Here is a 12,518-nt window from a genome sequence, read left to right on the forward strand (position 1 = left end):
AAGATTATTTTTAATGTGTGTAAATGCTCTGAATTGATTTCTAGATCTGTGTGACTTCTGAATTCTGTAAGAGGGAATCTCACAAGTGTAGGGATTTCTGAATATTTGATGGAGTAGATAAATCGGTGGTAGTATCCACTCCCTGTAGGAGATTCGCATGTACTTTGGTTATGTGATGTCTCCCTTGGGTAGCACAAAAATGTGATTTTTGGTTGTCTTATCACCACTCCTGGCCCACAGATCTATGGATGTTGTTATTGTGTTCTATAGTCAAGCTACTGAGTGTTTTAACTGTAAAATTGCTTTGTGTAATTAGTGTCAAACAAATTAGTCTTAATGCTGATAGCTGACATATTTCAATAGCTTTTTGCCTCAGGTATTTTGTTTTTCATCTCTAACTCTCCCCTTAAATGCTTTTCAATTTGTAATTCAAAATACCTGCATAATTCACAATATAACTTCATGCTTCAACTTTACTGATGTACTTGTACTAATTTATTTTAGAATTTGCATCACCCTGGAATTGTAAACCTGGAATGTATGTTTGAAACCCCGGAGCGGGTCTTTGTTGTGATGGAGAAGCTGCATGGTGATATGCTGGAAATGATTCTTTCCAGTGAGAAAAGTCGGCTGCCAGAGCGTATAACGAAGTTCATGGTCACGCAGGTTGGTGCTTGGTCCCTCTTTCTTCAGAGGATAGGCTAGACTTGTCTCCCATCATTATTTGGGAGAGGAGTTGAGAGAAGGGGCTTCCTGTACAGTTATTTAGAGAGACAGCACAGGTGCTACCAAGCTGATGGAAGCTGAAAAATAGAGAAAGAATTCTGTATATTTTGCCTTTCTTCTCTAAAATACAAAATTATGGACATCCAAAGGTGCTCATCAGAAAGCTTAGTGTTCAGAAAGACCCAGCTTGTGACCTTCAGGTTAAAAAGGAAAATAAAAACTGACAGTTCTGAATCTTGTTATGGTGGCAAGAGTATTACTTGTGCTGTTTAATTGTTTTAACCCTTAAAGGCTGGGCAGATACAAGTTATTGCACTGCTTAGAGTGTGTGGCTTTAGATATTTAAGACATTTTTAGTCAGCTGACTGGTTTTTGAAATGTTCATTTTATTTTGTAGATACTTGTTGCTTTGAGGAATTTACATTTCAAGAATATTGTGCACTGTGATTTAAAACCAGAAAATGTACTACTAGCATCAGCAGAGCCATTCCCTCAAGTGAGTAAAAATTAGAAAAAGAATAATCTTTCTTTTCATCTGTTTTCACTGTTCTTTGTTAAGGAAATACAGCCACTGCAACTCAACTTGGTTAACTGACTTACTACCTCAAGTAATTGCAGACTATTTCAAGGAAATACTCTAGGTCCCACGAGGTTAATGTTACATGGATTGGATTCAGGAAAGCCACCTGGATGCCCTTGGTGCACTGCTTTCTTGAATACCCTGGGAGGAGGGTTTGTTAACTTGGGTTTAGTGATGGGCTTGATGTGGACCTTCTATCTGTGCAAGACCTTGTCTATACTGCCTTCAAGATAAGAAACTTTCACAGAACCAGGAAGATTTGAGCATCAGTGCAGGCAACAGGTGTTGATACTTCTCTTTGGAGGATTCTGGGTCTCTTAAACCCAGCTAACTCTGGGCAGAAGCTCTGGCAAAAAATCAGCCTGTGATTTCTGCATAAGATTTCCCTGGATGAATGATTAAATACAGTTAAGAGGCATGTGAGCTGGCTGGAATTCATGCACCTTGTTCACTTGGATTCACTATGGATTCTGGATCTCGAGCAGGGTTTATTTTTGCCTGCTCAGTTGTGGCTGTGTGAAGGAAGGCCAGTTCAGATCTCCTCGAGCGTGGTTCATTCACAGCCTCATAAGCCAGTCACTTCAGGCCTTAAATTGTAGTTTGCGTGCACAGGAGAGGTAACTAGCGGCAGAAACAGTACCTAGCAGCACCCTGGTCTCGGGCAGCCGTGTACTTGGGAGATGAACCAGAGATTTCTGAGTTTGAAATATGCTTCTGTTACAGGTGAAGCTCTGTGATTTTGGCTTTGCACGTATCATTGGTGAAAAATCTTTCAGGCGCTCGGTGGTGGGGACCCCTGCTTATCTTGCCCCTGAAGTGCTCAGAAGTAAAGGCTACAACCGCTCCCTAGACATGTGGTCGGTAGGAGTCATTGTCTATGTGAGCCTCAGTGGTACATTCCCGTTCAACGAAGATGAGGATATAAATGATCAGATTCAAAATGCAGCATTTATGTACCCGCCAAATCCCTGGAAGGAAATCTCTACTGAAGGTAAATAACTTTTGTTGTTGTTGTTTGTTTGTTTGTTTGTTTCTGGTATTTTGGATCATTTTCAGTGGGATTGGGAGTCAAGAGATTCAGTAAGAAAAGTTGGTATAAAAACTGTGTTTATCCCAGTCCTTATACTTGCAATTTTCTGTCCTGATAAAAAGTAGACTTAGTTCATTCTTCCAAAAATCCCAATGGAAAAATAACTCTTGCCTGAATATTTGTTGATCACTGATCTCTTAAAATGTGTTTGGTTTAGATTCAAACACAATTAAAGAATTGGATTCAAAATTGGATGCAGAAGTTTATTTTGTACCTTAGGGGGAGCTAAACTCACTTACTGGATTTAAATGTCCCAGAAGTTTACAAGGTTAATTGTTAAAACTCTTGCTGAGTTTTTTTAATTACTTTGAACAAAGTAATTTACTTGTTCTGTTTTTGACAGCTATTGATTTAATAAATAATTTGCTTCAAGTGAAGATGAGAAAACGTTTCAGTGTTGACAAGTCTCTTAGTCACCCGTGGTTACAGGTAAAGCCATCTGCCTCTTTTTTTTTTTTTTTTTTTTTTTTATGCTTATAAAATTTGTGTTCTGTAAGGGTGAATAAAGATTTTTGAATGAAATGCTTCAGGGACTTACAAAGCCTAATACTATTACTTAACAAACATCTGAGGATGGTTTGAACATTTCTGTTCAACACTTCAATATTTTATGCATTCTGGTATTCTGCCCATCTCTTAATGGCTGATTCACTTGAGTGAAATTTTGTCTCCCCTCACCATTCCTTTTCTCATTTCCTACCTGACAGTGCTGTAAAGTTTCCTCTGCTTCCTGCATGCTGGCAATGAGGGGTGCCTGGAGCTCCACTGAATGCTGTTTGGTGCTGAAGTGGATGCACAAGTGTGTGCTGCAGCTTGTAGTCATTTTAGGAGACTGTGGTTTGGAATAGAATTTATATGATTGTTTGACTTGGATTCTTTTCACAGTAGTCTTATAATACTGTGCGTGCATGTATATGTACATGCACACAAATATATTGGAAGACACTGAGGGGAAAATACAAATTGAGTACGAACATCATCCGTAGTATTTCATGTATGTACATATAATGTACATATAAAAACTTAAAACGGTAGTATAGCTTAGATATAGCTTAGTCTAGAAAAATGTTCATAGATTTTACTAGCAGTGTCTTAGATGCTAGCCTCTTTCTTTTTGAACTGTTCTGCATGCATATGCTTGGTTTGACTTTGGAATCCATACTGTTGTTATATTTCCTGGTTATTTATATTAAAAGTAGACATGGCTTAGTTTCTTCTTAGGAATGCTGTGCCGCTGTTTCTTAAACTGCTGTGTTGAATCTTGTTTACTGCTTAGGATTATCAGACTTGGCTTGATCTCAGAGAATTTGAAACGCGCATTGGGGAGCGCTACATCACGCACGAGAGCGACGATCCGCGCTGGAAAGAGCACGCTTCCGAGCACCACCTCGAGTACCCCCAGCACTTCATCATGGCTCCAAACCCGGATGACATGGAGGAGGACCCTTGAGTCACTCGTTAACGCTAACTTGCAGCAAAGGAGGGCACTCCAGACAAACCGAAGATAAGTTTTGGAATGACTTGCTCCTTGAGTGCTGTTCACGTAGTATACAGAACTGCGCAGATACTGCATCGGCATGGGGTAGAGTCTGTCATCTGGCAAGCGCTGCTCTATCTCTGACTTCAGCTACGAATAGTTGCCAGATGGTGGGATAGCCCTGCTGGATAACACGTCACCAGGCTGCGTGGCCACAAGCCCATGCTGGGGTGTAATGTGTACGGACTGATGCTTTGTGCGAGTTTTTCTTTTTTCTTTTTTTTTTTTTTTTGTAGTTTATACAATAAGAATTTTGTAACGGTTTCCTAATCCCTATGTATTAGGCCATAGAGAACTGTTTTCTGTTATTTAGATACATCTCCCATTTACTAGACTGTGCATCACAGAAGGAGACTGTAAAAGGAAATCGGTGTGGAACACCTCGACTAATAGCAAAGCACAGTGGCTTAGGACTGAATACGGCTTCACAGACAAAGGAGTAATTTGCTGCTGTTGAGACAGTTAAATGCATCTGTCTTTGCCCCAACTGAACTTTTTTTCCCAGATACCTGAAGAAAGAAAACCCCACAGCTTCTTACATTCCTCTTGAAGAGCTGGCTGACAATCTAAAAAGATGACAATCAAAGCTATGTTAGTCCTTCCGTGCATGATACAGTGTGCTGCTCTGCAAGGCTGGCACGTGTCTAGGCCACAGGCATTTCACCTTAAAGCGCCCCAGTAGCGCACAGAGAGCACACGAGACCTGATGCTGCACATCCTTCTGCTGAAGAAATTGCTCCTAGCAAAAGGAGGTGGGGGAGAAAAAAACGGGGGGATGGAATTATATACAGCTTTTTCCTATTGCTTTGAATAATTTAACTTGTGATTTTTAAAAGAATTTTTAAAGGTTTCCTGGACTTAGATGTCAAGAGCAGTTTGTATTCTGCTAACTTTTGTCTTTGCTCCGAAGCTTTGAGCAGAGTTACAGTGGCTGCTAAATCAGCAGTTGCACCAGGGCAGCTGGACTGTGGGAGGAAGGGCCTTTGCCTCTCACCTGCAGCCCCTCCTGCCTGCTCTCCATGTTCAGCTTTCCTGTTTATGGGCTGGATGGAGACTCCAAAACCAACTCGTGGTTCAGGTTTTGCATACACCTCAGCTGCTGTATTCCCAGCCACATACTGGACTTGTGGCACAACAGGGTAGAAGCAGCAATCTTGTTTGGAAATAATTCTCTTGGAGGGATAGCCCATCAGGTAAGAGTTGGCTGATGTTTCAAGGAAGTTTGAGGCCTTCTATGTTAAATGCGGATGGATGTAGCAGGAAGATTTGTTTTTTTTTCTGCTGCTTTAAAAATGTGGAAGAAGTGTGTTTGTGTTTTTGTTTTGTTTGTGGGATAACAGCTTTGTGCTGCAGGGATGCTGGATGGCTGTTCATATATTCCTGAGGTGGTGCCAGGCAGCTTAACTAGAGCTTGGCTTAAAATACCTTTCTAGTACTGATACAGGCTTGAGCTGCAAAGGTAGTGGAGCCTTTGGGGTGCAGCTCTTTTCTCCTACAAGTATCGTCTGTGTCTTTTTTCCTACTGTTGTTGAGTTGGAAGTAGTCGAGCAGACTCTGTTTCTAAGCTGATAGATAATCATCCAGTTTTCCAAGGTCGCTACAAGGCCGGCAGCCGCCTCTGGTCGTGCCTCTGGTCATGCCGTTGGCTGGCTGGGTAGTCGATGGGATGTGCAGGGGTGCGTTACCCACCCACATGTCTGGCAGCGCCTCCAACCTGCCCTGCCCTCTCCTGTTGCCTCTGATCTAACTGCTGCTGCCTTTTGCAGGTCTCTGTTACTAAAAACTGAGCCTGCAGGGCTGGAGTCTGTGCAAGACGCTCAGTGCAGTCTCTGTGACAACTCTGTAGGGCCACCCACAGGCAGAGCGTCCCACCTCTCACCCCCTGCACCTTCTCTTCATAGCACCCTTTATTTTCTCAGGTCTGTGCAGGGGCCCTGCCTGGCAGTAGCCCATGCTGCCCCTGCGCTGAGCATTATTCTCACCTTTTTACACTGTATAAAGTGTAAAGGAATTTAAAAGGGGCATAATTTGTCCCTTAACCTTGCTCTCCTGTCAAGGCTGGCAAAGCTTCAGGATTGATGCTTCTCTAAGAGGCACACTATTTTTGTACCTTTGGAACCAGAATAATGACCTCTGAAAGCAGTGGGCTAGTTAGTATTTGCCCAGGTCTGATAAAGGAAGCAGCACTCTTTTTCTGACTTCCACCAATCAAGTGACCAAGTTTCAGTGAAGCCATTGCTCTCTGCCATCCCACCTGGAATAGTGTAGATATATTCTGCTTTTAAACTTTTTTTTTTTTTTTTTTTTTTTTTTTTTAACTGGAGCTGTCATTTCAGGTTTTCCTGCTTTTCTTTAAGGGAAAGAAAACAGCTCAGTTTGAAAAACACAACAGGGATAGGGGAAGGGACAACAGTGAAGTAAAAGGCCTGGCTGGAGTCTGTCCCTTAAAGGCTGTTCTGCTCCAGACCATTAAACAATGAACTATTTATTGTTCAAGTTTTATTTAAAAGAAGGAAAAAGAAAAAAAAAGAGAAAAAAAAAGGGGGGGGCAAAAAAGCAAGCTTTTGGAGTAGAGTGCCTGACAATCCATGCAGGCTGACAGGGACAGATGCTAGAAGCCACAAGCTAATAGTTGAGGAACCAAAAAAATCAGACATATATTAGAAAGTTACTTCATTGAGTAGTTGAAATAGCAGACATTTTATTCCCTTTTTATTCTACCTTTACTGAAAACTCTGACATCAGTAAGATACATTGTTTAATATCCTTACCCCTACATGAATTAAGTTGCATTCATTCAAGAAATAGTGCTATGATGATACTACAAAAAGAAGCTCAAGTAAAATTTATATCCTCAAAAGGACACTGTCAAGTACTTTTATATTTTTATACATCCCCGTGTTTGTAAATATCCTCTGATAAGCTTGAAAATAAAATTTATTTCCCTATTGCACTTGTTTTTTTTATCTGCATGGATTCTCTCTCACTTCAAATGCTCTTTCCTAAAACTTTTATTTCACTTTTGCATGTTATTTGTCTGACCTCAGCTCTGGGAGTTCCTGTTAACAGTAGCTCTGTGCCTAGTACCTCGTTCCACAGTTATCTTGGAGGTACCTTCATGAAGAGTATAGGGGTGTCAATGAATAGTTTGTTGTACAAGCATCTCCGCTGGGTCTATTTAAAGCATCCTCACCTGCCGCTGTCATGGGCCAAGGGAGAACTGCTTTAACTTGATTCCAGGGGTCAATTTAGCTCTCCCCACAACCCTGGGCCTAAGCCCTCAGGCAGGGACTGTCATGAGGAAATTGCCTGGAGGAGTGAAGGGTGACATTTCCCCTGCTTTCAGTTCAAAGACAGCTTGTAAATAATGTAATTCCTTACTGCACATCTAGTTATTTGTTGAGTACAGTACTGCATAGCATGGGGTATGTGAAACCATGAAATGCAGAGGATTCAATTTAGTTTCTTTTGATTATTTTAATAAGTTGCTCCTAAAAGTTTGTACCACCAGGCATTTTGCACTTATTGCAGTGAGAGTTCACTAAAGCCAGCAACAGGGACTAGGGGTGCTCTTGGTTGGAGATTATCTCTCTGGTCAGGCTGTGCAAGTCTGTGATGAGGCAGCAGGGCAAAAAAATTAAAACAATCTCCCATTTTCTTAGGATTCATCAGCATATCATAGCTATGACGTAACTGCTCTTGTGTTGCCATGTCCTGTGAATTCTGGAGGAGCACCTAGAAAGAAAACAGAAGGTGTGTTGCACCTGCCCTGCTTTAACGTATTCCCTCACACCCGGCATCTCCTCATGCATCTTTTTACTTGCACCAATTTAACAGGGGAGTGACATCCAGTGGAAGTGGCAGGTTCCTGCCAGACCTCATACATCAATGCACACTGGCAAACATTTGCATGGGATGCTCCTGGATATAATACAATCAGTTTACTTTGACAGCTCCAGAGCAACTAGCATCTCAGAGAAAGAATATATTTGCTGTCTCAGAAAAATGTTGTGTTTTGAACAGGTTTGTATAAAGTCAGATTATTAAATGAAGCTCTTGCTGCTTCTGAATATCATTTGTGGATTAGAAGTGTATCTCTCAACACTATCGTTACCTGCAGCCGGAGGTCTATGCCCATGTTTTTTAAAAATTCCCGTTGTTTTATGGGGCCTAACGTGGCTGTTCTTCCCTGTGTCATTTTGCGGAGGTAGCTGAAATCCACATCTGCTGTCAGGTCTGCCATACCCGGAGTTTTCAGCACATCATAAGGTTTGTGATTCCGGAATCCCTGGAAAATTAAATGGGAAGAGGGCATTGCTGTACCCTGGCTCCCACAGCAGGGGCTACCCTTCCTCCCAACTTAGTCTTTGCTGAAGTCAGGCATGAGAGCAAATGACTTTGAAATTTTCAGGAAAATGTACAAAGGGTTCAGATTAAACAGTACCACAGGGCTATGTCTTATGGTGGCAGCATAATACATCTTTTACTATTATGCCCACTTAAAACCCTTCTTTTGCAGGAGCTCTTTTATTATTAATGCTGAAAATAAGAATAAGAAGGTTAGAATACAGTAGGTGTACACCTTACCCTGAAAGTGTCCGTTTTGGTTCCATCGTGACCGTAATCGGCAATGAGAGCAGCCCCTCCATCTTTTTCTAGACGATGGGCAAGTCTCTGAACGAGGACCCCAGCCTCAGGACACACTTCCACATGTTCTCTTCTTTCTTCAGGCTAGTGCAGAATTCAAAAATCACAAGGCCAGCATAAGCAAACCTTCCTGCCAAAGTAACTGAGAGGAAGTAAGTGTACCCAAAAGAGTCAATGATCTACATATTAATTTCAGTAGTTATGACCTTACCTGAATAAAGTTTTGCGTCGCAGGGGTGCTGGATGGTGCCAGGACAAACCGGAGCTGGTCAGACACTTCTGGATCTTCATCAACCAGCACTTCACGCCACCCTTTTTCTGTTCTCTGTTTAATGAATGCAGAGTAATGATTTTTCTGTCCTAACGAGGACACAATATCTTATTTGATTCCACTAATATGTCAGACTAGCATGTTTCTCGCAAGAATTTAAAGAATGTAACATGCTACGACCAATTATCTATTCCTATTTAATTCCAAGGGCTGCTTTGGTAAAAGCTGGTGCTAGAACCTGGCCTACAGTCAACAAATTCAGCTTTCATTATACTTAGAGGGATTAAGTGACACTACAGAGAAAATGCTGCCTCTTCTATTGCTAGTACCTTGGCCTAGTGCAATGCTTAAATTGCTAAGGGTTTTTCCTGCTTCTAACAGTGATTTTGATAAACTTATTTATTTATTCTAAACTAATGTTTATTCTAAAACCTAACTAGTTTTGTTGTGGTATTGCCCTTGTTTTGCTACACCTTTTAAATGAAAGACCTTCAGAGTTCAGCTTGTCTTTGGTGCTAGTAATACATAAAATATTGAAATTAAATTCTTATTAATGTAGTATAAATCATAAGAAACTTGAGAATTAAGTAAAATATATATATTTTTACTAAAATATTTTCTAGTCATGAACACTTACTAATTTTACAATTACCAGGTGAATTAAGCTTTATTTTGTCTAGGTTTGGTTAGAAATATTCTACCATAGTCAATGGATGCGTCCAAGGTAGCAGCATAATTCTCTTCCTTAAAGAGGCAAGGTCTCTAACTAGATGATCACATTCACAATTATCTTCTTGCTATACCTGAAACTTATGTATGGGCAGGGCATCAAAAAATTCATGCGCTAAGTAAAAGCTGTAACCTGTGGAAAGGAAAAAGAGAATAAATTCAAGTATTTGTTTCAACATGATGCTTTCATAGTAGTTTCCACTTGAAAGGTTTTTTTTAAAATTAAATATTTAATTAAGCTATTTAATATCACTATGAAATAACTGTCATTATTCCCAACTTGAAAGCATCAAAGACAATGTTTCCACAGCTAGCTGACAATGCATGTTTTCTGGGGATTTGTGAACGCCTGCAGTAATGTTAAGGCAGTGAAGCCAGTAACTGACCCCCACAAATAAGCGCTGAAGTTTACGACGTGGGTTACTGTTGCAAACCAGGACAGTCAGAAGCGGTAGCCATTATGAGAAGCTGAGACAAGATCCTGTCTCAGGCTCACACAGGAACTAGGAGTTAATATGGATGTTATTTACTGTGGAGCTGCTATAAGGGCTAGAAAAGATATCCTCAGTTGTAAAAAAAATGGCAAATGCGAGAGATGACCATCCCTGTAATGAGACCTCCAAGTTCCTCACCTTGTGGTACATCCTGAATGTCTCGGTACCAGGAGATGGGAATTCCAGTCTTGCTAACGCCTTTCATGTAAACAGCATCGTCCCTGGGGCTTGACTGCACCTTCCCTCCTGTCAGCATCTGTGCTTGGATCTCACTGAGTCTGGGACTCACTTCTACCAGATGAATAGAAATATCACATTTACTAAGTAAAGAGGCAAGCTGTTTGAAGACCTATAAACACAAATGAATTCCATTAGGCACAGTCACATGTTATATACATTAAAGGGTTAAGAATGAAAAATAGGCAAGTTGTCTCCCATATTTATATTAAAGGTCAGAGATTCGAGGGCTTTCACTTAGCAAAATCCTCTCACTGAAGGAAACAGGAATTTCTAACTTGATTTTAATAAAAGCTATTAAGCTTCTTCTAGACCAACTGGCAAACAAGACCAAGCGTTATGTAGCAGTAAGCACAGTAATACCATGTGCTCATTTAAAATGGTAATAGGCTTAAAGCAAGTAGTTCCTCTAGTGCTAAGTTCCACCTGCTTCAGGAGATGAGTGCTTCAACCCTCACCAACCAACACCATAAATGAAAGTACTCAGTATTGTGTATTTCACTGTGCTTAGTACAATTCTTTTTCATTAACAAATGTAAATACAATAAAATGTCTGAGGTGCTCGATCCCATTGGCAATCTGCTTTTGAAGTGGAAATATTTTAATTAATATATACCTACACAACAGTGATAGAGCAGAAAGCATTAATTCAGAAGCAAAGCAGTGAAATCCTCAGAGAAAACTATACAAGTTAGCTTCTGTGCTATTCTCCTCCTGCTGCTCTCACTAAGGCCTCCCAGTTACATACAGCAGCACCCTCTTATGTGTTTTTCCAGTTTGAATAATGCTTTCCTATAAATAATTTGTAATCTAATATTCCTGTCCTCCCTTTTTATTAAGTTTTATTTGGAGCTGTGTGTGTGTGCACGCACGCACACGCAAAACACCCAAGCACAAGCCCAAGTTCTACGCTCACCTTGGAGGCCCAGTCTCTTCATTAAAGTAGAAGCAGAAAGTGTCTATTTTAATTACAATTTAAGCTGCAAGTCTACTAAGTGAAATGATCAGCTTCCTAGGGAGAATTTAAACTCTATAACAATCAATATCAATCAACAGTCTCATTCTTTATTTCAGGTTTCAATGTCCTTGGGGAATAAAGCTAGAAATATTGCTTTTTTGTTCCACTTACCCGCAATATGTCATCGGTAAGGCTGCCCCTGCCTGGGCCCAGCTCCACCAGCTGGAATGCCTTCGGTTTGCCAGCAGCTATCCACTCGCTGATGTACCAGATCCCTATCAGCTGCCACAGGGAAACAGCGCAAGCAAGAAACAAGACTTTAGCATTTACAGGAAGCGACACCAGCCCTCTGCCTGATAATAACCAGGGCATTATGCAGTGGTCTCAGGGTTTTAACACAAGATTCCGTGACAAGAAGTTACTGCGATAGATGGCACGGCACCTATTGACTTTCAGCCTGCTCCTCAGCAGGGGCTGTTTGCTGAGCAGAAGCAATGAGTTGGTGAATGAGTTGGACGTTTTCCTGTCTGATGCATCCAAAGGCCTTAAATTATGCCAAAAAGGAGGGTCACTACCCGAGTATGCATGCAAGTATGTATACATGGCCCTTCCTTGAGGACCATATGCTTATGCACAACCAGGCACGAGCCGCACTGATGTTCAGCTCTTTGGAGAATTTACGGAGCTCGAATGGAAAAACAAGGGAAGATCATGATTGTCTTTCTGTAACTTGAGCACACGTGCCCTACGGAAAGGAGCGGCTCTCAGCCCAGGCACCCCGGCCCCCCGCGCCCCGCGGCGGCCGTTACCTCCCCGAACACCTGGCTTATCTCGGGCGAGGTGATGAAGTCGCCGCTCTCGCCGACGCCGCCGCGCCGGGTGTAGTAGCCCTGCGGAGGGGAGCGGCGGTGAGGCCAGGCCGGCCCCGCGCCCGTCCCGCCGACCCCGTCCCCGTGCCCGTCCCGCGCACCTGCCCGGGGTTGGTGAGCGCCTCCCGCATGTACTCGGCCACCGTGAGCGGCCCGCTCGCCCGCACCTTGAGCAGCAGGTGCCGCAGCAGGGAGCTGCCCCCCGCGCCCGAGCACGGCCGCGCCGCCGCCGCGGGGAGCAGCAGCAGCGGCGCCGCCGCCGCGGCGCGGCCGTTGCGGCCGTTGGGGCCGTTGGGGCGGGGCCGCGCGGCGGCCAAGGCGGCGGCGAGCAGCGCGCGGCGCGCGGGCGCCATGGCGGCCACGGCGGGGGCGGCACCGGG

General features: G+C 42.6%; 2 protein-coding genes across 2 annotated transcripts in view; one reads left to right on the forward strand and one right to left on the reverse strand.

Moving 5' to 3' along the window:
* Positions 1 to 3,912, forward strand: part of PRKD3 (protein kinase D3) — a 37,107-nt gene extending 33,195 nt beyond the window's left edge. The window contains exons 14-18 of the mRNA XM_010220613.2: positions 505 to 666; positions 1,124 to 1,222; positions 2,030 to 2,297; positions 2,740 to 2,825; positions 3,673 to 3,912. Coding sequence (XP_010218915.2) covers positions 505 to 666; positions 1,124 to 1,222; positions 2,030 to 2,297; positions 2,740 to 2,825; positions 3,673 to 3,846 — 789 coding nt within the window. The 3' untranslated portion in view covers positions 3,847 to 3,912. The remainder of the gene's footprint in view (positions 1 to 504; positions 667 to 1,123; positions 1,223 to 2,029; positions 2,298 to 2,739; positions 2,826 to 3,672) is intronic.
* A 3,478-nt stretch (positions 3,913 to 7,390) lies between these two features.
* NDUFAF7 (NADH:ubiquinone oxidoreductase complex assembly factor 7) lies at positions 7,391 to 12,491 on the reverse strand. Its single transcript, XM_088524293.1, has 9 exons — positions 12,240 to 12,491; positions 12,079 to 12,159; positions 11,441 to 11,551; positions 10,213 to 10,423; positions 9,655 to 9,713; positions 8,792 to 8,905; positions 8,521 to 8,664; positions 8,048 to 8,221; positions 7,391 to 7,668 (listed from the first exon to the last, which is right to left on the reverse strand). Exons 1-9 carry the CDS (start codon positions 12,489 to 12,491, stop codon positions 7,456 to 7,458), a joined length of 1,359 nt encoding a protein of 452 aa, XP_088380419.1. The 3' UTR covers positions 7,391 to 7,455.
* Positions 12,492 to 12,518: the final 27 nt, after the last annotated feature.

The sequence above is a fragment of the Tinamus guttatus genome, unplaced genomic scaffold (genome assembly GCF_059628265.1).
Source record: "Tinamus guttatus ecotype Peru unplaced genomic scaffold, ASM5962826v1 Tinamus_guttatus_pri_ptg000208l, whole genome shotgun sequence".
NCBI lineage: Eukaryota > Metazoa > Chordata > Aves > Tinamiformes > Tinamidae > Tinamus > Tinamus guttatus.

Coding starts and splice junctions, on each gene's coding strand:
- NDUFAF7 (XM_088524293.1), bottom strand. CDS start 12,491: ATGGCGCCCGCGCGCCGCGCGCTGCTCGCCGCCGCCTTGGCCGCCGCG. Junction 8,906..9,654: donor TGCCCATACATAAGTTTCAG/GTATAGCAAGAA, acceptor TTCATTAAACAG/AGAACAGAAAAAGGGTGGCG. Junction 8,222..8,520: donor CCAAAACGGACACTTTCAGG/GTAAGGTGTACA, acceptor TTAATTTTCCAG/GGATTCCGGAATCACAAACC.